Consider the following 22,890-nt stretch of genomic DNA (forward strand, 5'->3'; position numbering starts at 1 on the left):
TGGTGGGGGAGAACGGTCCTCAGAAGGACTTTATGGCCACTCTCCCCAACGACGTCCTTCAGGCTGTGTCCTGGACACAGAATGGGAAGCAGTTTCCACAGCAGGGTGGGGGGCGGGGGGCAGAGGCTGGGGGTGTACAGCATGGTCAGGGCCGGGGGTGCCGGGTGGCTCCGTCCCTCCAGCAGGTCTCAACAGGAAGGAACAGCTCACGCCGCAGCAGGAGAGCTTCAGGTTAGACACCAGGCAGCACTTCCTGGAAAAGGTAGGTCTCTGGAGAAGGAGTGGAGGCCCAGGTACTGCATGGGGGCAGGGCAGACAGACAAGCCTGGGCACCTGTCAGTGGGGCCCAGCCTTTCACGAGGGAGGGACCCAAGGACCTGAGCAAAGCCAACCAGAGGGAGAATCTTCCAGTAGGCCAGCTGATGGGGTGGGGGCAGGGAGCCAGCCGGGAGCGCCGTCCACCCGGCCCAGTGGGTGCTGGGGTCCGGGCGGGTGCGGGCTGGGCAGGACGGGCCCAGCAGGGTCCCTCCAGGCTTGGGAGATTCCTGGCCATGGCCGGGCCTCCAGGGCTGTGGCCAGCTGCCCTGTGGGGTGGCCTGGCCGGATGGAGTGTGGGTCTGAGCTTGGCCATCCCTCTGGGAAGCCCTCCGTCCAGAGACTGCAGCTCCCCTCATAGGGTGAGCCCTGCCCCCAGGACACCGTCCCCACCAGCGCCTGACCACAGCGAGTAGGGGACTTACTGGGCCTGGAGCCTGGTCACCAGCCCCACCCCGAAGGTTCTGCAGGAGGGCCACCACTTCCAGGTTCCCAGCTACCTCTGCCTGTGGGGGGTGTTGGGGGGCTGCCTCAGGCGGGTGGACCAGCAGGCTGGTCCTGAACACCCCTGCACCGGGGGGGCTCCCACCCATGCATCGAGGACCCCGTGTCTCCTCCACCCCTCCTTGTTCCCACAGCTCTGGACCCTGGTGGGTGGGGGGGGCCTGGGACAAGAGAAGGGATAGCCCCCTCCCCAACCCATGGTTCCCGCATACGGAATGCCTCTGCAAGGAGGGCAGGGGTTGGGCATTTTGGGAAGGGGGAGCCGGTGGCGCAGTCAGGGAGGGCTTCCTGGAGGAGGTGGTCCCAGAGAGGGCACCGGGGGCACTCACGACGTGCAGCGCGCTGCGCCCATCATACCCGGGCTGCCTCAGGTCGGCCCCTGCCTGCCCCCACGCCCGCAGGCCCTCGCAGTCTGCCCTGGACGCCAGCCTGGGAGGGGGAGGGGAGGAGGGGGAGCCGTTGCGGACTCCTGGGTGCCCGGCCATCTGCCCACCGGCTCTCTTGCAAAGCCAGCCCCGAACAGCTGACCCAGCAGTGACCAGGGTCCCCGGGGCCGGCCAGCAGCCTGGACTCTGGTGTCTACACCTGTGGGGGTGGCTGTGACTCAGGTCGAGGGTACACACACACACACACACACACACGGGTGCACGTGCACACACGCTGAGCACCGCCTGCCAGTTTCATCTTTCACAACATAGCTCTCCCCGGGCGGGGCCTGTGGGGGCGGGAGGAAAGTCAGAGGCAGCCCAGTGGTGGAAAGACCGTCACATGGGGGCCCGGGGTGGGGGGCTCTGGACCAGCAGGCTGGCCAGGAGCGGATCTGGGCCTGCCTGCCCTGGAGAGGTGGGGGCACCGAGGGGCGGCCCTCTCCCTTCCCCCTGCTCTCAGAGGCACCACCCCCCCAGCCTAGGACCGGGAGCCACGGGGAGGGGGCCACGCCAGGGGTGCCAGCTGGCTGCGGGGAGGGCAGGGCCGACCCCCAGTACTTCCTCTGAGTCAGGAGCCCACAGCAGCAGCGCCCCCCCACAGGGCACGGGGTCGTCTCTAAGGTGAATCACGCTGACGCACCGCCAGCAGCCCTCGGACCTGGCCCCAGGCCTCTCGCACTGGTTCCCACACAGTTGCTTCTTGGGGAGCTGGTCAAGGGCCCCCTCAAGCCAGCCAAGCAGCTCAGGTTGGATGATCTGCTCCCATGGGACCTGTCCCTGCCCCTCCACCTGCCTCCCCGGCTGTCAATTGAGGAGTCATCAAGGCCCACCTGAGCCGGGTCAACCCAGGAGTCCCTCCAGAGCCAAGCCCTTCCTGCCTGGGTCCCGTCACCGCAGGTCACACCCCCCTCCCCCCAGCCCTGTCATCGCTGAAAAGTCAGCAGGATCCATCCACTCGGGGACACTGAACTCCAGGGGGGAGGGGCCGAGACTGGGGACCCGTGGGGTCTGTGCACCCCACTCTGTACAGGATGGGGACCCCCTGGGCTGGGTGAGACCTCGCTGGAACCAAGGCAGGGGGGCTGGGGAGAGGCTGGCTTGCAGGGACCCAGGGGGCCAGAGCTTCAGGTCCTCGTCCTGGTGAGCAGGCAGCCACCCTCCACCAACCACCTACTCAGCCTGAGACGCAACCCCGGTCACCCACCCTGGGGGCTCTGACTTCAGTGCCGCTCCCAGCCTCCCGACCTGGCTTCTGCTGGTGCTCCGGCCTCTCCTGCCTCCACCTCCTTTTCCCCACGACCCTCCTTGCTTCCTCCCTACCTAGAGGCCTCCGGCCTGGCCCGCCGCACCCCAGGCTGGACGTGGGAGGAGCTGGTGGGCACTGGGGAGGCCACCCCACAGGGAGGGCCTGGGGGGCAGAGGACCTTGGGCTGCCGCCTGCCCACCCCCTACCCCCAAGGGCTCCAAGGGCCCAGCTGGTGCAGACGGAGGGCAGGGCGGGCTCTCCCCGTGTGAAGCTCCCCCTCCAAGCCCGCCATCCCTCCCCAGTGCTTGGTTTCCACCTCGGAGCCCCAGGCCCCATCACGTCCCAGGAAGCACAGGTGCGCCTGCGAGCCTCACCGGCACAGCTCCGTCCCCGAGTCCTCCAGCTCCTGGGGGGACAGGCAGGCCCCAGCTGCCCGCAGCAGCCCAATGACATCCCTATGCCTGCCGTGAGAAACAGCGGGGTGACCGCCTGCCCAAGGCAGCATCTGCCAGACGCCAGCAGGCCAGGACCGGGAGCCCACCCTCACCGGACGCACTCAGAACCACGCTGGGGCTCAGCCCAAGCCGAGCAGCTCAAGGCCCAGGCCCACCCGAGGGCACGGCTGTGGGCACCGGGAAGGCCCAGCCTGGGAGACCGCCCTTGTGGAGCTCGCACACGCTCGGGGAGTCTGCAGACTGAGTCCACTGGGCCCACGCTCTGCCCCTGAGGGTGGGGTGGTGAGGAGATACCAACAGAGAACGCGGGGACAGGCTGGCCCGCAGCGGGGCCCAGATGACTGCAGGCGTCCAGGGGCACCTAGCCTGAGCCCCGCGTGCGGGGTGTGAGCCTCCATGGGGTTCGCAGGGTGGGGGTGAAGCTCAGTGAGGCAGGAGAACAGAGAGCCGGGGCCGGGGGAGGACCATCAACTGCAGTCACCCCACTTCTGGGGAGCCTGGGGAGGATGGGGAGTCCCACAGGCTTGGCACCCCCCCTCCAGCCCAGAACCTTCCAGGGTGGGGCCACCCCCCACCCCAGGGCACAGCAGGGCCCTCTTGGGGGTGAGACCGGTTTGGGAAGTGGGGGAGGTGTTGTGACAGCGGCCGGGACGAGGGGGTGGGGCCACGATGGGGTGAGCTCACCGCACTACCCACCCACACCCCAGGACGGGCAGCCTGGAGTCTGCAGCCAAATCAGCCTGGCCTGGGTGCCGCGGGCACACCCCACAGGCACCCCACCCCTCTGCCCACTGCCAGGCCTGTTCTGAGAACCTTTGATGCCCCCAGGAAGCGGGGGCTGCTACAAGGCGCCCCAGCCCAGGGCCAACCTGAAGAGGTTGGTGGCTTGGAGTCTCCATGAGACTCAGAAAATCCCCAGCAACAAGCCGGGTTCCCACAGGCTGAGAGCCCCTGGGGAGAGGCGCGGGGCCTGCCACAGATGCCACACAGAGCTCAGCTATCAGCAGGGGCAGACTAAGCAGGATGGGGGTGAAGGACAGGGAAGGCGGGCATGCAGTCCATGGGGTCGCCAAGAGTCGGGCACGACTGAGCGACTCATCAACAGCAAAGACGCCGGGAAGGAAAGTTCCCAGACACACACTCACACAGGCGTTCAGCATCATGTGCGTGACAGCTCTGGGCGGCTGGACAGAGGGAGGGGAGGGCAGGGCAGCACTGCCCGGCCTCCGAGGGACCTAAGCCCCTAGAGGGAGAGGGCAGGCGGCCTCCAAGGCCCCCCACGTGCCCGGCCGCTGCGAGTCCCCACGGGCCAGCAGAGCAGGTGAGGCTGACCCTCGGAGAGAGGCCAGGCGGGCCTGGGCGGAGGCGAGGAGACCCCCACCCCAGCAGAGGACACAGGACGTGTGTCCGCCAGCCGGATGCCCACACCTCCGCCCTCATGCTGGCCCCTGCCTGCCCCATGGGCTGGGCTCAGCGCCCAAGGCCCTGGCTCCTGAGGGGTGACCTCCAGCTCGTGCCGATCCTCACACAACCAGCCCTGCCAGGGGCCATCCCGCAGCACGTGTGACCCCTCCGGGTGGCCCTGGCCTCTGGCCTTGGTGCCCTCTGACCCTCAGAAGGAACTGGGCATCAAGTGCCCAAACCCACTGCTCAGGGCGCCAGGGCCTCAGTAAGGACTCGGCTCGGCAAGTCTCTACCTGTGGAGGGGAGGTGGGAAACCTCCCCAGAAACACTCAGGTTGGGGACCTGCCTTAAAAAGCCAGGGTTTGTCAGACAGGGCCAGCTTGGGGGACCACCCCCCGAATATCAGGCATGCTGAGTTCACTCCCTAGGGTACCTGTGCCCACCCTGCCCACCTGGCACTATGCAAGCTGCTCTGCAGCCTGCTTCGCCCCAGTGTTGGGCGGAGGGCTTCCCCCTTCGCCCTCGCGCCAGCCCCTCAGGCAGAGGGTGCAGGGAACACACGAGGCCTCTTCTGCTTTTCTTGTTAGAAATTCCCTGCCAGGGTCTTGCTGGACCTGGAGTGCTCAGCTCAGAAGTCACCTCCAGGAAGCCCTCCCTAACCACCCTGCCCCAAGGAGTCCTCCCAGTCTGGGCCCTGCCCACGACCGGCAGGGTCACTGTTGGTACCGAGGGCCCAGGCCAGAAGGGGTGAGGCTCCGGGAAGCAGGTGTCTTCGGTGCCCCCCGGCTCTGCCCGGGGAAGCCATGTGACCACGGGCACACCGAAGGCCCCCCGGAGGCAGCTCTGTCCAGGCCCGGCCCCGGGCAGCGCCCGTGCCTGTACCCCCACCACAGTGCCCGCCGTCAAATACCTGCCCCCCACGGCCAGCAGCAGGGGGCTGAGGCCATCCTTGTCCCGGGCGTTCACGTCCAGCCCTCTCTGCAGCAGCATGGTGACGGCCCCAGCCTGGCCAGCCCGGGCGGCCGCATGCAGTGGGGTTTGGCCACTGAAGTCCTCCAGGCTCCGGTCACTGCCCTGGGGGGACATAGGGGCCCGTCACCCACCGAGGAAAGGCCACGGGGAAGGGACATCCCAGCAGAGCCACGAGGCCCCGTCGACTGCAGTAAGGGGAGCAGACCCCGGGAAAGGAGATCCAGCCCATCCCCGGGCCCTGTGTGGCCAGGCTGGTCCCCAAGGGTGGATGAGAGACTCACCAGCTCTACCAGCACCTGCAGGGCCTCCAGGTCACCCACGTAGGCCGCGGCACAGGCCAGGCTGGGCACCAGGGCGTCCCACACCTCATCGGCCTCCTGCAGAGGCAGGCAGCAGCACCTCGGACCCCTGCCCCCTCCCCGAGGCCCCCGCCGTACACACGTGGCTGCTGCCCATTCCCCCACCGCCCTCCCGGACAGTCCTGTCCCCACGCTCACTCCACAGGGGGGACACTGAGGCCCACGGTGGGCCCCGGGGCAGCAACCAGACGCGGCGCCCCCATACCGGGTCTGTACACTTTGCCCAGAGGCAGGGCGGTGAGGGGGGTCACCAGGAGGTCCCAGTCACCGCCGGGAGCCTGGCTCAGCTTGAATCCCACAACCCAGGCCCAAAAGCCAGCCCTCAGCTCCTTCCCGGGCCCAGGCACCCTGGCCGAGAAGGAAAGGGGCCCCGGTCTGATCCCTCCTCTGGGGAGACCTTGGAGCAGACCGCCCTCTCGCCCCAGCTGACCCTGCCGGCCCTGGGCTGTTCCACCAGGTGAGCGCCATGGTCTGCACGCTGCGTACACGCTGCAAGCGCCCCTCTGGACCACCCAGCCCCTTCCAGACCCCTCTGGATGCCCGCCGGCGAATCCCTGCCAGCCTCCCCGGCTGCTGCCCTGAGCCCTGCCTGCTCCCCGCCCTTGGCTCAGAAGCAGGCTGTGCCTGGGGTTGTTCCACTCCCGTCCCCCCGGGCCCCTACCCACGCTGCACCTGTCTCAGACTGAGGAGCTGGGCGACCCCGCACCCCAGCACACCACCCCGCAGAGAGGGCCGGGGCTCGTCCACAGTGGGCGGCGTCATCTCCCCGCGCAGGTCCCTGGCCAGCAGCTGGGGCACATGGGGCGGGGAAGGGAGATACACACAGAAAGAGCCGGGCAGCTCACCAGAGCCTGGACCCAGCAGTCCAGACCCACCACGCGGGCCAGGCACCCCCAGCCCCCAGCAGAGGGTGCCCCCAGACCTGAAATGCCTCCATCAGGCTCCGTCCTGGGGCCCAGAGCCTGACCCAGCCAGGTCCCCACAGCAGCTCAGCCCACCCTCCAGCCTCCAGCTTAGGGTCTCCCTGGGCCCTGGTGGCCTCTGCCCAGCCGGAGGGGCCAGCCGGGGAAGCACTGGGGTGGGGATACCCTGAGAGCAGGGCGGACCTGGGGCTCCCCAAGAAAGAGTGTGGGGTGTGGGGCTCCCCAAGAGAGTGTGGGGGTGTGGGGCGGTGTGGGGCTTGGGGGAGGTGACGGGGAGGCCACTTCCAGCCCCCCGCAAAGCCCAGGCACATACTCCCCGGGCTGGGCCCACCCACCACACGCGAGCCGAGGGGCGCGGTCCCCGCTGGAGGCACACACACCTCCTTCCTGCCATCCAGGCTCAGCCCCGGCAGGCCCAGCACATAGGACAGCTTGGCCAGTGCTGCCTCAGACGTCATGTCGAAGCCTGACACGGTCCCAGAGCCACTCAAGGCCTGGAGGGGCGGGGGTGCGGGTGGACCATGAAGGAGGCGGGTGGCCAGGGCTCGCCCCTGCCCCCGCCCCAGGCCCTGGCACCCCCTGCGCCCACCATGCCGGTTCCGTAGTCGGAGGTGACGGCACCCTGGAGGCAGTGGGTGCAGTTGACGATGACCAGGCCACGCTCGGCCGCCGCCCGCAGCTCCTGAAGCAGGTCGGGCTTGGTGGGCCCGTTCCCGGAGCCGAAGGTCTCCATGACCACGCCCTTCATGGGGGGCTGCAGGAAGGCCCGGACCTGTGGGGGCGGGAGGCGGGGACTCGCTTCCACCAAACACGGGCAGCGGGGGCTATCCACCTCGCTCCCCTTCACATCTTCCCTGAGTGACCCCCGTCCCCTCCTGAGCATTAGGGCCATGAACACTGTGGAGACAGGTCAGAGGTCACAGGAAGCTGGCCGGACATGAGAAGGGGCCGTCAGGGGCCCCACCGAGGGCAGGGATCCCACCCCAGCTGGGCCACCCACCGCCCTCCTGGCCCTCCATCCGGCCCGAAGCTCTGACACAGGACAGGTGATGCTCCCAGCAAGCCGGCGGGTGGGGACGGGCCCTGCAGCTGGACACACTGAGCTCAGGGCACACTGAGGCTGAGCTGTTGGCCTGTGCTAAGGGTCCAGCCCCCTGGCTGTGTCCCCATCAGAGCCTTCAGTTCAGCCCAGTCGCTCTATCATGTCCGATTCTTTGCGACCCCATGGACTGCAGCACACCAGGCCTCCCGGTCCTTCACCAACTCCCGGAGCTTGTTCAAACTCATGTCCATCGAGTCAGTGATGCCATTCAGCTATCTCATCCTCTATCGTCCCCGTCTCCTCCCGCCTTCAATCTTTCCCAGCATCAGGGCCTTTTCCAATGAGTCAGCTCTTCACATCAGGTGGCCAAGATATTGGAGTTTCAGCTTCAGCAGCAGTCCTTCCAATGAATATTCAGAAATGATTTCCTTGAGGATGTACTGGTTGGATCTCCTTGCTGTCCAAGGGACTCTGAAGGGTCTTCCCAGAGCCTTCAGCCCTCATCAGAACCACCATCAGCTCCCTCCTCCTCTCCAGGTAGAAGCCAAAGGTAAAAGTTCACCTATTCCTGGCAGCTCCCAGGAACCAGCAGACTGGAGTCTGGGGCCCACTGCTGGACGATGCTGTTCCTGCCCTGACGGCCCAATAGCCCCCATGGAGTGAAGCGCTGGGGTGCCACCAGGGAGGCGGGGTCCCTACCAGGGAGGCGGGGATCCCGGGGTAGAGGCGCAGCAGGCCCACGTTCCGCTCCATGCTGCTGTGCACCACCAGCCGGCCCTGCCCGCGGACTCTGCGCACCAGCTCCTGGCTGACTGTGGGGACAGACGGACCAAGAGTAGAATTAGGCTATCTGGGGCCACAGCCAGGCCCCGCCTCCCCCTGGCGCCTCTGAAGCCCCCTCCCCTGCCCCCCTTCAGCTCGCTCAGCCAATGGGCGCAACCCAGCCTGAGCCAGCCCAGTGATGGGATGGGATCCAGGGGGCAGGAGGACCCTGCAGGGGAGTTGGGGGGATGGCTCGGGGGTAGGGCCTCCCAGGCGAGGGCACGGCTGCTGCAATGGCAAGAGGGCAGGGCGCGGGGCCCCAGAATCCGGGGTCCCAGGTCCCACGAGCAGTCTGGGCAGCAGCCTCTGACCAGCCAAACTCACGGGCCCCTTGCAGGGCACCCGCTGGGCCCCGAGCCCAGCAGGTCCATGAATGAACGAGTGAGTCTTCAGGATCCCAAACCTCTGGGGAAACCTCCATCTCATTCACCCCAAAGTCTCAGGAGTAACGTGAGCCCAGCCCGCTCCCCACACCCAGGGCAGGTTTCTGGCTCCTGAGCCCCAAGGAGAGTGAAGCAGCAGTGCCTGGGGGTCAGTGCCCGCCACCCAGAGAACCCCCAGGCCTTAGGCTCGCCATGGACCTAGAGACGGCAGCTCTGTAGGGACCACATCGCCGGAGCCGCCCCGCCCTCCTGCTGCACCCACGGGCGGGGCACAGGGGCGGAGGTCTGGGCAGCAGGCCTGGCCTCTGACCCTCAGGAGCATGGCATTGAGCCCGAGTCCCATCCTCTTGGCCCCTCAAGCGGGCAGAGGGTGGGTGCCAAGACCCCTCGAGAGGCTGTGGAGGAAGCAGGTGCCAAGGAGACCCCTTCATCCAGCCCAGGGAAACCAGGCCCAGAGCGGGAAGGGGCTTGAGAGGCTGCCCAGAGTCAGGTGCAGAACTCAGAGGGGAATAGGGGCTCCAGGACCCCCACCAGGGCTCCTCCAACAGCCCGTCCTGTGGCGGGTGTAAGCCTGCCTGCCTCCTGCTGTTTCCACCAGAGGAATGCTCAGTCAGTTCAGTCGCTCAGTCATGTCCGACTCTTTGCCACCCCATAGATTGCAGCACACCAGGCCTCCCTGTCCATCACCAACTCCCAGAGCTTGCTCAAACTCATGTCCACTGAGTCGGTGATGCCATCCAACCATCTCATCCTCTGTCATCCCCTTCTCCTCCTGCCTTCAGTCTTTCCCAGCATCAGGGTCTTTCCCAATGAGTCGGTTCTTCGCTTCAGGTGGCCAAAGTATTGGAGTTTCAGCTTCAGTATCAGTGCTTCCAATGAATATTCAGGACTGATCTCCTTTAGGATGGACTGGTTGGGTCTCCTTGCAGTCCAAGGGACTCAAGAGTCTTCTCCCAACACCACAGCTCGAAAGCATCAATTCATCGGTGCTCAGCTTTCTTTATAGTCCAACTCTCCAATCCATATATGACTACTGGAAAAACCATAGCTTTGACTAGATGGACCTTTGTTGGCAAAGTAATGTCTCTGCTTTTTAATATGTTACCTAGGTTGGTCATAACTTTTCTTCCAAGGAGCAAGCGTCTTTTAATTTCATGGCTGCAGTCACCATCTGCAGTGATTTTGGAGCCCCCAAAAATAAAGTCTGTCACTGTTTCCATTGTTTCTCCATCTATTTGCCATGGAGGGATTGGGACTGGATGCCATGATCCTTGTTTTTTGAATGTTGAGTTTTAAGCCAGCTTTTTCACTCTCCTCTTTCACTTTCTTCAAGAGGCTCTTTAGTTCCTCTTCAGTCTCTGCCATAAGGGTGGTGTCATCTGCATATCTGAGGCTATTGATATTTCTCCCGGCAATCTTGATTCCAGCCTGTGCTTCAGCCAGCCCAGCGTTTCACATGATGTACTCTGCATAGAAGTTAAATAAGCATTTCACATGATGTGCTCTGCATAGAAGTTAAATAAGCAGGGTGACAATAGACAGCCTTGACGAACTCCTTTCCCCACTTGGAACCAATGGGGAACAACCAATCCATTGTTCCATGTCCGGTTCTGTTGCTTCTTGACCTGCATACAGATTTCTCAAGAGGCAGGTCAGGTGTTCTGGTATTCCCATCTCTTTCAGAATTTTCCACAGTTTATTGTGATCCACACAGTCAAAGGCTTCAGCATAGTCAATAAAGCAGAAGTAGATGTTTTTCTGGAACTCTCTTGCCTTTTCAATGATCCACCAGATGTTGGCAATTTGATCTCTAGTTCCTCTGCCTTTTCTAAATCCAGCTTGAACCTGTGAAAGTTCTCGGTTCATGTACTGTTGAAGGCTGACTTGGAGAATTTTGAGCATTACTTTGCTAGCGTGTGAGATGAGTGCAATTGTGCGGTAGTTTGATCATTCTTTGGCATTGCTTTTCTTTGGGATTGGAATGAAAACTGACCTTTTCCAGTCCTGTGGCCACTGCTGAATTTTCCAAAATTGCTAACATATTGAGTGTAACATTTTAACATCATCATCTTTTAGGATTTGAAATAGCTCAACTGGAATGCCATCACCTCCACTAGCTTTGTTCATAGTGATGCTTCCTAAGGCCCACTTGACTTCACCTTCCAGGATGTCTGGCTCTAGGTGGACGATCACACCATCGTGATTATCTGGGTCGTGTAGAGTTCTTCTGTGTATTCTTGCCACCTCTTAATATCTTCTGCTTCTGTTAGGTCCATACCATTTCTGTCCTTTATTGTGCCCATCTTTGCAAATCAAAAGTAATAGGTGATAATAAACCAAGGAATATTCCAGAGACATGCTGCCCTTTCACAGAGAGCTGGGGGGGGGGGGAGCTGGGGGTGGGAGAGGAGGGAGCTGAGTGTTGGGGGGGGAGCTGGGGGTGGGCTCAGAAGAAGGGTGGCTGCGGCAGCAGCAGGGAGTGGTGTCCTTTATTTTAGGGCGGGGCCCAGGAGTTCTGGCTGCAGAGGAGGGTTTGCGGAGACAAAGAGGGCCCACACCCACCATGCGACTAGCCCATACCCTGAGAGCCCACGGGACCCCGAGTCCTTCCACTTGGGCCTGCCAAACACCGAGGGACGCTGCCCCACGCGCAGAGGGGCCGAGAGGCAAGGGAGGCGGTGTGAGGCCCACCGCGGCCGGGCGGGATCCCGCTCAGTCCTGACAGTGGCCTCAGGTCGATGCGGCCAAACCCGGTGTACTGGGGGATGGTGGTTCGAAGTCCCCTGCAGCCACCGGGGCCCCACTGGCCACAGCCTGGAGGCCTGACTCCCCCTCCTCAGGGCCGGGGTTTCTGCTCTGAGAGGACCTAGGGCTCCTGGAGACCCGGGTGACCACACGTGCCGTGGCCACTTGGCGGGGGGTTGTCGGGACCAGTGTGGGGGGCAGAACCCCGTGCTCCCCTCCCGGCACAGCTCAGCCCCTCCTGAGCCCCGGCCTCACAGAGGGCCGGGAAATGCAGCAGGAAGCAGTGAGGGGCTCCACCGGGCCTGGCCTGGGCAAAGCCTGGCATTTCTCAGCACCTGTACTGGGACTGGCCTGGGGCCCTTGACACCACATGGGCACCCTTGCACCGGGCCGGAGGACACGCTCCTCCCGGGATCACAGGCATGGGGGGTCCACGTCTCACCCCTCAGGGCCAGCATCAGCCACTCACCCACCCAGCCACTTGCACCAGCGTGCCCTGTGCTTCAAGGCCGGCGTGGGCTTGGCGTGGCCCCAGCAAAGGCCCAGGATCCAGGGTGAACTCCTCTGCACCCTTTAGCGGGCCACGTCCCGGAAGCTCCCCTCTGAGCCCCAGACCAGGAGTGACTCAGCCCCACGGGGCAGGCAGGCCTGCACAGCGGCAGCCCCACCTTCGTGCCCATTCTTCCTTCCTCAGCTGGTTGGCACTGAGGCAGGAGGGGCTGAGCACCACCACTCAGCACAGCCCGGAGGTGGATCCATCCACCAGCACTAGCCCACGCGCCACCTCCTCCAGGAAGCCTTCCTGACTCTCCCCCTCAGCAAGCACGTGCCCCCTGCCTGACCCCCAGACCCCAGCCACGCTACACACACCTCAGACACACAGACGTGCTCTGGGCCTCCCCAACCTCCAGGGCACGCGGACAAGCAGGGTGGGTGGGCAGGGGGAGGGAAATGCAGGCTAAGACCCCGGAATGGACTCAGGACTCGGGCCGCAACCCCTCCCGGCATGTCCCTTCCTTCTCGGTGTGCGGTTCTGACCCAGTGGTCTCCCCACCCCACCCGCTGTGGCCCACAGCCACCTGGCAGAGATTCTCTCCTCCCCAGGGCAAGCGTGGGGGCCTCAGGGGGAGTTCTCAGGACCCACCCACAGCTGGAGGCATCAGACAGTCCCAGGAGGGGGTGCTGGGGCAGAGACTCCCCTGAAAGTCCCCAGGATGCGGTCACTCCACTGGAACCACGTCCCCACGAGGCCACTGAGGGACTCCTGGGCCTGGGGCCCCGTGGCTGGGGCGGGGCACCCAAGAGGCTGGCCCCCACACAGCCTGGCTCTAAGCCAGGGTGACCTGGGGATGTCCCTATTCTGAGCGGCCCCCCACCCCGGGTTCTCCGCAGAGTTGAGGGCTGCGCTCCCCAACCCAGGGCCGCCCACAGGCCCCACAACAGCTACGGCAGGACACGACCCCGGGCGGACGCCCCCGCTGTGGGCCCTGCTCGCTTACTCGTGACGTCAGCGCCCACGGTGGCCAGAGGCGGCAGGTTGGGGGAGCAGAAGGCCGCGAACCTGCGCGCGTCCACTTTGGTCACCCGGTTGCCCCGAAACAGCTGATTCTGGAAGAACAGGCAGACCTGCGGGGCGGGAGGGGCCGCAGCTCAGCACGGGGAGCCCGGGCCGCCCCCAAGCTTCGCCTCACCCACCAGGCACCCCCCACCCCACTCTGGAGCTGTTCCGGGGCGGGGGCTCTGAATGGCACTGGTGAAGCTCCTCCCCACAGCGGCCCGCCTCCCAGGTTCCTCCCCTCCCCTGAGACGTGAGGGAGGGTCTGGGAAATGTGTCTGTGGCAGAGCAAGGTGCAGAGGCACCAGAGGGGGTCCCAAAACCACGCCCTGAATGGCCTGTTTCTACGGAAGCTCACACACGTTCACGTGTATGTGATGTAGATGGACACATACACCACGTCCTCAGCACGGGACAGGTTAGATAGATGTACATCACACACACGCAGAGCCCAGGAAAGCCCCCCGCGCCGCCAGCCGCAGGTGTCTGGGGTGGGGCGCGGGCACAGGCTCCCGCTGCCCGCTGCTTTCCCATTTTCTCTATGGTGAGGGTGTAGCTCATGCTCAAGGTGAAACACGGAGCTTTAGCCCTGCCGGCCCCTTCACCTGCATCCCCCAGGGCAGGCGCCAGCCCCCACCCCGCGCTGCACCCCAGACCCCGCCCCGCCCACAGGAGGAGGCGGTACCTCGGGGATCACGTACTGGCCAGCCAGCAGCAGGGCGCCCAGCAGGTTCTCCCGGCCGTCATTCCACAGGGCGTGGATGGGCACCTGGGGAGAGGCCGGGGCAGGCTCAGGCCGGCGGGTGCTGCCCCTAGGGGCCGCACCTGCTGACCGTGCTCCTCCAGCCCGGCCCAGCCCCCTCTGCTCCCCCCAGACCCCCGTGCCCCCTGCCGGGTGCTGGCCCGTCCCCAAGCTCAGGCAGCACACGATGCCCTGGGACCCGTCACTGCTCAGCCCAGCCCCCTGGCCCCCAGGGCACCGAGGCCAGGCCCTCACACTGCCCAAGCCAGTGCCTGGGCCGGGCAGGCAGAGGGGAGCTGGGGGCCGACCGCAGGTGCAGGCGAGGGCAAGCAGCTTCAGGCGGGGCCTCCGAGCACCGGGTCACAGACCTGCCCCGGATCTGCTGTGGGGCCGGTGCCCCAGCAGTGACTGGCCTGTACCCAGCTCCCCCACATCTACCAGGAAGGCAGAAAAGGGCTGGACTGCCACGGCATGGGCAGAGGGGTCGGCTGGGGAGGGGCCCCCAAGGCCTCCAACGGAACCACCCTGGGCTGAGCCACTGTCCTGGGTGCTCATAAGGCCTGTGGACGTGGGCCGGCTGCCCGGCTTCTGCGCCTCATCTGCCCTGGCGATAGCAGGAGCGTCCCACCGGGGCCAGCGTGGGGGAGGAGAAGACAAAGCAGGGCCGCAGGCTGGCAGCAGGCAGGAGCCCGGCGCTGATCGGGCACTGGCCAAGCGGAACCACCAGGACCCGCAGGACCGGGCATGGAGCCGGGGACCCACCTGCCCTCTCAATGACCCTGTGGCCTGAGAAGGCCCCGATCCACGCTGCCTCTGCCCAGCAGGCGCCCGGGGAGGTACCTGGGCCCCGGTGAGGATGACGGTTTTCTGCAGGTTCTCCAGCACGAAGGAGAGCACGGAGGCGGCGAAGGCCATGGTGTCAGTGCCGTGGATGACCACAAAGCCGTCGTACCGCGCGTAGTGGCTCTGCAGGGGCGGCGGCCAGCTCAGGCGGCCCAGCTCCTGGGAGCAGGTGCTAGTGCCCCCACACACAGCTGGCGGAACTCAGGGACGCGCGGGCGGGCCCCAGTCACTGCCAGCCGGGGAGGCCCACAGGGAACGGAGCCCCTGCCCTGTGCTCTGCTCTCTTCCAGGACAGCCTCCTCCCCTGAACCCCTGGGGGTCTCCTAGTGACACCCCTTGGCCCCGAGAGATCTTGGCGGGGGTCTCCAGGCACGTTGATGCCGGGGTGGAAAGATTCCCCGAGCAATGCCCGACCTGGGCTCCTGAGCACACCATCAGCTGGACGAAAGTGCCAGGCCCAGCTCAGTGCTCCGGAGGGCCCCTTGCTGAATGACCACTGCCCCTGAGGGCAGCAGGGGCTGTGGGGCGAGGAAGCCCACCAGCCTCTCGGTCCAGTGGGAGGGCCAGGCCATGCGCACAAGCAACAGACACGAGGCACAGCCCGCGCTGGAAGATGAGATGTCGGAGGTGGGCAGGGTGCGGACAGCAGGCATGGGCACAGCCCCTCCAGGGAGTCAGAAGGCCCCCCTGGCACGCAGGCCAGCTCTGCAGGGACACCCCCCAGCCACCGCCTCCGTGGGAGCAGCCAAGGCCTCAGGAGGCAGTTGGCCTGGGCTGTGGTTGCGAGGAGCACAGCACCCGGAACCATGGGGCCCTGGGACCTCTCTTGAAGCCCATCAAGAGACCAAGCCAGGCGGGGCTCGGAGCTGCATGGGAGCAGAGACACGTGGTGGACTGGCCCGCCCTCTGCTGGCCACACCAGGAAATTGCGTGTGGCTGGACAGCAGGACGAAGAATTGATGCTTTTGAACACTGGTTGGAAAAGACTCTTGAGAGTCCCTTGGACTGCACGGAGGTCCAACCAGTCCATCCTAAAGAAATCAGTGCTGAAAATTCACTGCAGGGACTGATGCTGAAGCTGAGACTCCAACACTTTGCCCACCTGATGCGAAGAACTGACTCATTGGAAAAGACCCTGATGCTAGAAAAGATTGAAGGCGGGAGGAGAAGGGGACGACAGAGGATGAGATGGCTGGATGGCATCACCGACTTGATGGACATGGGTTTGCGTGAACTCTGGGAGTTGGTGAAGGACAGGGAGGCCTGGTGTGCTGCGGTTCATGGGGTCACAAAGAGTCGGACACGACTGAACGACTGAACTGAACTGAAATGAACAGCAGTCCTAGATGCTCAGAAAAGCCATCAGGCCCCAACTGTGGGTGCTGCTGGCCAGAGACCAGGGAGACTGCCCCAGACACAGCTGCAAACATCCAGAGACAGGGGCCAGGCCTGGCGCCCCTGGGGCCAGCCCCCGGCTGCCAGGGAGGGTGCCTCAGTGACAAGCCTCTCTCTGGGGAGCAGGGTTTCTTAAGGGGGGAAGGTAAGAAATGGGCCAGGAGGGCCCCCACCCCGGGAGGCAGTAGCTGGGGCTGGCGCTGGTGGGGTGGGAGGATGGAGAGGAGAGCTGATGCGGGTGGGACGCTCTGGCTGCAGGTAAGACGTCTGCTCGGTGCTCTAAACCACGAGCCCTAAACCCACTAAGACTGCACTCCAGGGTGGGCTTGGGGCAGACACAGCAGAGTGGGCCAGGCATGGAGCTGTCAGTCCGCAGAGGTGTCTCACGTCTCCGCGCAGGACACAGACTGGGACAAGCTACGTTTTCAAATTGAGAGCCACCTGGGCCACTTCCTCACCGGACAGGTGGGCGTGGGCCTCGACACGCCCCTCCAGGGTGCAGGAAAGAGGGTCGTGGGGCTGCACCGCTGAGGTGGGACCCCCCATGCGCCTCCTCCCAGACCCACCTTCACCGCCAGGCCCCCACCCCCTCCCCCCAGCCCTCCCCGCACTCCCTGGTCACCTCGATGGTCTGGGCGATCTGCACCCACTCGGTGATGGTCATGTCACTGGAGTCAAAGAGGGGCTGGCACTCCAGCACTGTGTAGATGACCCTCTGGTCGGGGCTGGCCGGCCTGAGGGGGTGCGGACGGCAGGCTCTCACTCAGCACCGCCTCCATCGGCAGCCCAGTTCCCTCCGCCCAGTCGGGCACCCAGGGCCGTGGCCTTGGGCCCTGCACCTCCACGGCCCCCGCTTCCGCCTGAGGCTGCAGGAACAAGGACCATGGTCCCCGGGAAGGGCTGCTCCAAGGCAGGAAGTGAACCAGGACACCCCCAGGAGCAGGGCCACTGGCAGGAGGGGTCAGCACCCAGCAGGGAAGAGCACCGGGCAGGCTGGGCCCCGACCTGGGAAGCAGGACCTTTCTGGGGGTGGGGGGACCCCAGGGCCAGCCCCTGCCTCCCCTGAGGGACTTTAAAGGGGACTGCAGTCAGTTCTAAAGCCACCAAAGCGGGGCTGTGCCCTCCAGCAACTCGCTGTGGACACCCCAAGAAGCCCCCACAGCCTGCTAAGCCGGCCTGGCAGGGGCCAGGCTCAGGGTGACCCCCCCACCCCATGACAGCTGGCTGTCGTCCGTGCCCAGGACCCAGGGGAGCGCCCACTCACGGCAGCACCAGGGTGTCCTCGGGGAGGCCGCGGGCCCGGGCGTGCTCCTCGTCATGGAACATGGGCAGCATCTTCAGAACTGCGGCCAGGCCCCTCCCGGGGACGAGCACTGCAGGGAGGCGGGTGGGGGTCAGGGGCTGGCAGCCACCACCAGGGCCCCCCCGCTGCTCCTCGCTGGGGGCCAGGCGCCGAGCAGGACGGGGGCTGGGCACTGCGGGTGAGCTCTGGCCCTGAGGGAGTCAGACTGGGGGCTCAGGCTGCAGCCGTCCCAGGGCCTGGCAAGTATGGACCACTGCCCGGAGCCTGGGCCACCGCTCTCCCCCAGACAGCCCAGGGGTCCGCCAGGGGCTCCGGCCGCGTCCTGGCTAACACCTCCACCTCCAGACGAGCCCAAGGCCCCAGCGAGGCTCACAACACACACACACACAGCACCCCTCTCCCCGACTTCCCAGAATATCCGCACCATTCTGCCCAGGACACAGGCCTCTGCCTCCGCTCCGCACCCCTTCTCACCCTGCAGATGCTCCCCCTCCAGGCACAGGGCACCACCTCCAGGAAGCCCTCCTTGATGTCCAGGTCCCGGCGCCCTTGCCACACTCACCCAGGTTACCCCTTCTCCTTCCCTGGCCAGAAGCACGCGTCTAAGGAGGCACTGGGCAGAAACGGCACATGTCCTAAGAAAAGCCTAAGAAGCCCCAAGTGTCTCCTGGAAGCAAACCTCTTCCTCAGCAGAGGCTCCCAAAGGAATATTTGCATCCAGGCCCTGGCCTCTTGTCCCATCCTGCTCCCTGCAAGCTCTGCGACCTGGGGCAGGGAGGCTGAGTCCTCCTCACTGAGGTTCTGCTGGGCATCGCCCACATGCCTGGCCGTGCTGGACACCCGGATGCAGCAGCAAGGACAACACGCCCCCCGCCCCCCGCCCACTCCAGAAAAGCTTCTTTGGCTGAAACGCCTAAGACCTCCAGGACCAGGGGAAACGGGCACGGTGGTGGAGACCTGGCTCCCAGCCTCCGCCCTCTGCCAGGTGTATCGGCCTCCTGCTGCTGTGCAACAAGTGCCCCAAGCTTAGCAGCTTAAACAGCACCCTTCATTATCTCAGTCTGGAGGTGGGGTGTGGGGTGAGTTCGGGGGTTGGGGGTTGTGATCTTCCTGGAGGTGCTGGAGCACGTCTGGTCCAGGCTCACCCGGCGGCTGGCAGAACTCAAGTTCATGCCAGTAACAACCAGGAGCCTTCCCAGCCCATACCCCCGGCTGGGGGATCCCGCAACGGCTGGTGGGTCCTGACACTGAATCTCTCTGACCTCGCCTGTGCCTCTTCCCCTCTGCGGAGCCCGACAGCTGCCCCGCCCGCGCCCCCCACCCTCACCCCACCCACCCACCCCAGCCCCTTCTTGGGCATGTGTCTCCTCCTCAGGCTGGCGGCCAGGATCTCTCCCCAGATGTGAGTCCGGCCATGCGCTCCTTTCCTTGGGGTCGTGGGCCCAGCATCAGACCCGCCCCCCCACCCCGCCCCCAGCTCACTGATGCCCCGTCCCCACCCTGCAGCTCGGGGCAGGGCTCAGCTTCCCTGGCCTCGCCCACCGAGGAACAAATCTGAACAAACCCAGGGAACCAAACCAGCAATGTTTGGGGGCCAGAAGCCACAGACTCTGGGCTGGGCTTCCCGCCCCAGCACCCTCTCCACACGTCCACCTGCTAAACCCCAGGCCCAGCTCCTGCCAGCCCCGCAGGGAGCACAGCCTCAGAGTTCAGGGTGCTGTCTCCCCAGCCAGAGAAGGATACCTCGGGGAAGGGGCACCTGGAATAGCCACCCCGTCTTCCACCCAGGAAGCCCCCGTGGGGGCTCCATACACTTTGCTGCAGAAGCAACGTGGCTCAGGGAACATCAGTGTGAGACCGCCGGCCGGCCACCCTCCCAAGATGCTGGAGGCTGGCCGGGACACGCAGCTGCTGCACAAAGCTCTGGACTTGCCGGCCCTGCTGCTGGGGGGAGGCCCCGACTTCAGACCTGGGCGTTGAGGGAGGCCCAGGGCCGCCCACCCCCCTGCAGCAGGGGACAAGATGGCCCGCGGATGTCCCCACCTGAGCCCCAGGACCGAGAGGCAACCCTCTGTGGGCGTGAGTTCAGGAGATGATGCTGGCTCCTGGCCTCCACCTGCGTCCTTGTGAGAGGGCTTGACGCCCAGAGGGGAGGGCGGAGGAAGGATAGAGCAGAGCTGGCCCGGACTGGGGAGGTCTCCAGAGGGCCCTCCTGCTGTCTGAGGCCCTGGTTTGGGGTCTCGGGTCAGGGCAGGTGCAGGAGGCTCCCCCACCACTGTCTGTGCCAGCTCCTCTGCAGTGGGTGGCCTTTGGGGATGGCCGTGGAAATCTGAGGATCCACGAACGGGGCGGGTGGTGCGCATGGTCACTACCACCCCAGAGCCAGGCCACTGCTGGCGGACTCGGGGGGTGGGCGCGGGGGGCCCTGACTTCCGGGAACATCCCACCCCAGGGCCAGCAGTGGGCGGGGGTGGGCGCGGGGGGCCCTGACTTCCGGGAACACCCCACCCCAGGGCCAGCAGGATGGCCCGAGAGGAGGCCATCCTCTGCTTCCATTCTATTCTCCCGGGGCAAAACTCTGCGGACACATCATCATACAAAGCAGCCAAAGGTGTGGGGGAAACGGCGGTGAGAGTGTCAGGAAGTCAACAAATAAAAAATATATTTTTGGATTTTGTAATATTATTGGCTTTTAAGAACGGGAAGTTATTTCCTTCATCAATCGAAGTAAACACCTGTTACCAAAAAAAAAAAAGCGGGGAGGGGGTTGGGGGTTGGGAAACTTCCCTGGCTGTCCAAAGGTTAAGACTTCCCCCGCAGGGGGCACAGGTTCGATTCCTGGTCAGGGGACTAAGATCCCACCTGCCGCGCAGCGCAGCAAAAACAAAACAACTAGTAAGCAAACACCTGCTTTCACATCTAATTCTGATTCAGATTCTTTTTCTTAACAAGGGCCCCCAAGCTTCAGGCCCTCCGCAAGCAGAAGCGGCCGCACCGGGCCTCGTCTCCCTGCTGTACAGGCGGGAAGCTGGTCACGGGCAGCGGCCCCACAGACAGGTTCCCCCGTAAGGGCCGGTCTGCCCCAAGGACAGGCGCATGGCAGCCTGTTCCGGGAAGGGCGTCCAGGCCAAGGGCAGGAGAAGCCGTGGGCACTGCCTCTCAGGATCAGGCTGGCCTCCTCCTGTGGCCTCCTGGAGGTCCTGGCCCCGGCAGACCCCGAGGCTCCGCCCACCGGGAGCCGGCCCACAGAGGGCGCCCGGGGCGTCGGGGTCTCCGGCCGGGGTGCTGCTGACCCTGGGCTTGCCTCATCAACTGATCTCAGATTCACGATGCCCCTTGACCAGTGACATCATCTCTGATCTCAGAGAGGGGGAGGGCGAGGGCTGTCCCCAGCCGCCGCGGCCTTGCCCTCCCCTCAGCATCCTGACCTTTGGCAGGGCTCGCGTGCCTGGCAGGCCACTGTTTACCAGCAGGCGCTTGAAATGCTCCCAACAGTGAGAATCCAAACAGCCACAGGAGCCGGTGGCCCGCACCCGCAGAGCCAGGCGGGTTAATTATTGACCCCGCAACCGGAATCCCCAGGCAGGCAGGGCCTGGAGCAGCTGGGCGCCCGGCCTCCAGCGGGGCTCGGAGCGGGGTCCCCACGCCCCAGGCCTGCGTCCTCCACGCGCCCCCTTTGCCCTTCTTCCCCCACCCGCTCCTTCCCGGCTCGGGGGCGCTGCCCTGCGGGATCTTGGGAGACGGGCTTGCCTGGAAGTCACTGCCAACACACTCCATTTTTCTAGAGCCCCTTCCAGACAAGGGGATTTGTAAGCTCTTTGGCAAATGCAGGGCCTGTGGGAGTGAGCCGTGGGCGTCCGGGTGGCGGGGGCGGTGATGGGGGGCACAGAACGCAGTGCAGATGGGGTCACGGTCAGAGTCCCCCTAGTCCCTTCAGCCCGGACCCTCGACACCCATGAGCTGAGCTCAATGGGATCACAGGCGTCACAGCTGGCCAAGTGCCAAGCCTGGGGGGCTGGGCAGCGACCGGGATGGGTCAGGGCCATCTGAGGACGCCGGCAGAGCCTGCCCGCTCCCCTCTCTCTGCCCCAGCCCTGCAGCCCAGGAGGAGTGACCCCCAGGGTACGGAGGGATGTGGAAAGCCCCCCTGGACAGGGCTCTCTGGGGGTCTGAGCCCTGGGGCCCAGCACAGATGGTGCCTGGAACCATCTGTGAACTGGCGGGGCTTGGGGAGGGAGGCGTTAACAGGGACGGAGGACGGGAAGCAGGTGCTGGCGAGAAAGGGCCCGTGGCATCTGAGTAGCTGCTTCAGGGGAACTGGGTGGTGGTGGGGGTGGGGTCGCGGAGGATGCTCTGTTGGCCCTGGGGGTTGTGGCGGGGCACAGCTGGTTCTGAGGGAAGGGGAGGGCCCTGGGGAGCTGGGAGAGCTCCAAGTAGGAGGACACCCCGGGGCAGGGTGGGGCGGCCCCAGGAGTGAGGCCCGCGGGGGACCTGGGGGCACAGGGAGCAGCCGAGGGCTGGGGAGGGGGCCCGGGGGACGTAGGCGGAAGAGGGCCAGCGCCCCCGCTCCAGAGTGCGGGGCAAGGTTCCAGGCTGAGGCTGAAGGGCTGTCTGGGCCCCTCCTGGAGGGCGAGCACCCCCACAGCCAGGACCCGGGGCCCACGTGGAGGCCACGCTACAACACTCCAGGGGTGAGTGCGGTGCCCTGCCCACCCCTGCAGGCTCCCCGGGCGCTCTGCCCAGCCTGGGGGCACCCCTGCCCCGGGGTCATGCGGGCCCGGCGCCCCCCCACTCAGGCCCTCCCCCGCCCAGCAGTCACCCCTCCCTGACCCAAATCCTGTCAGAGCCCCAGGGTAGGGGAGAGGGAATGCGACCGCCAGGTCTCCGCCAGGTCTCCTGGTGCCAGTGAGCACTGCCCAGAGCCGGCGGGCCGGCCAGGGACAGCAGGGAGTGGCCGGGGTCGCCCTGCAGCCCCTGGTGTCCGGAGTGAGAGGCCCGGACAGCCCTTGAACACCTGCCCACCAGCCCATCTGTGCAGGGACAGGGTCCGACAGGAGCGACGCCCCCCAGGCTCGGGCAGAGAGGAGCCGGCGGCAGCGCGGGGGAGGCGCTGGGTGCCCACCGGAGCGGGGGTCAGGACGGGTCAAATGCCGGCCGGCGGGAGCACGACCCCCACCTCGCCCCCCACCCCGAGCCGGGCGCCCGCCCCACTCACCGCCGCGCTCGCTCCGCATGCCGATGGTGCCGCCGGTGTAGACGGCCAGGAGCCGCCGCTCCGGCCCCGCCGCGCGCGCCATGCCCGCCACCCAGGCTCCGAGGGGACTGGCGGGCCGGCGGGGCGGGGCCTGGGGGGCGGGCACTCGCCGCAGGGTCGGGCCTGTACCTGTCCCCGCAGGGGAGTGGCGGGGCAGGCCCCCAAGCGGGAGGTACTGGGGACAGGTCCCAGCCGCCCCA

General features: G+C 65.6%; 1 protein-coding gene across 10 annotated transcripts; it reads right to left on the reverse strand.

The window, feature by feature from the left end:
* ASPG (asparaginase) lies at nt 1-22,750 on the reverse strand. 10 transcript variants are annotated; one of them, XR_015149345.1, is made up of 16 exons: nt 22,652-22,750; nt 17,398-17,506; nt 16,756-16,867; nt 14,736-14,861; nt 13,839-13,922; nt 13,098-13,224; nt 8,348-8,460; nt 7,196-7,378; nt 6,987-7,100; nt 6,356-6,472; nt 5,606-5,701; nt 5,263-5,426; nt 2,868-2,954; nt 1,177-1,248; nt 741-821; nt 1-253 (listed from the first exon to the last, which is right to left on the reverse strand). XR_015149345.1 is itself a non-coding variant. In XM_086362710.1 (16 exons), exons 1-16 carry the CDS (start codon nt 22,731-22,733, stop codon nt 233-235), a joined length of 1,716 nt encoding a protein of 571 aa, XP_086218836.1. In that variant the 5' UTR covers nt 22,734-22,750; the 3' UTR covers nt 1-232. The 10 variants fall into 10 exon arrangements, 8 of the variants coding, with proteins under 8 accessions (XP_086218836.1, XP_086218833.1, XP_086218840.1 ...); XM_086362710.1 differs by having other exon boundaries at nt 1,149-1,248; XM_086362707.1 differs by having other exon boundaries at nt 1-270; nt 1,149-1,248.
* Nucleotides 22,751-22,890: the final 140 nt, after the last annotated feature.

This window comes from Bos grunniens, chromosome 21 (assembly GCF_055505025.1).
Source record: "Bos grunniens cultivar Pamir isolate PY7600 chromosome 21, Bosgru_T2T1.0, whole genome shotgun sequence".
Taxonomy (NCBI): Eukaryota; Metazoa; Chordata; class Mammalia; order Artiodactyla; family Bovidae; genus Bos; species Bos grunniens.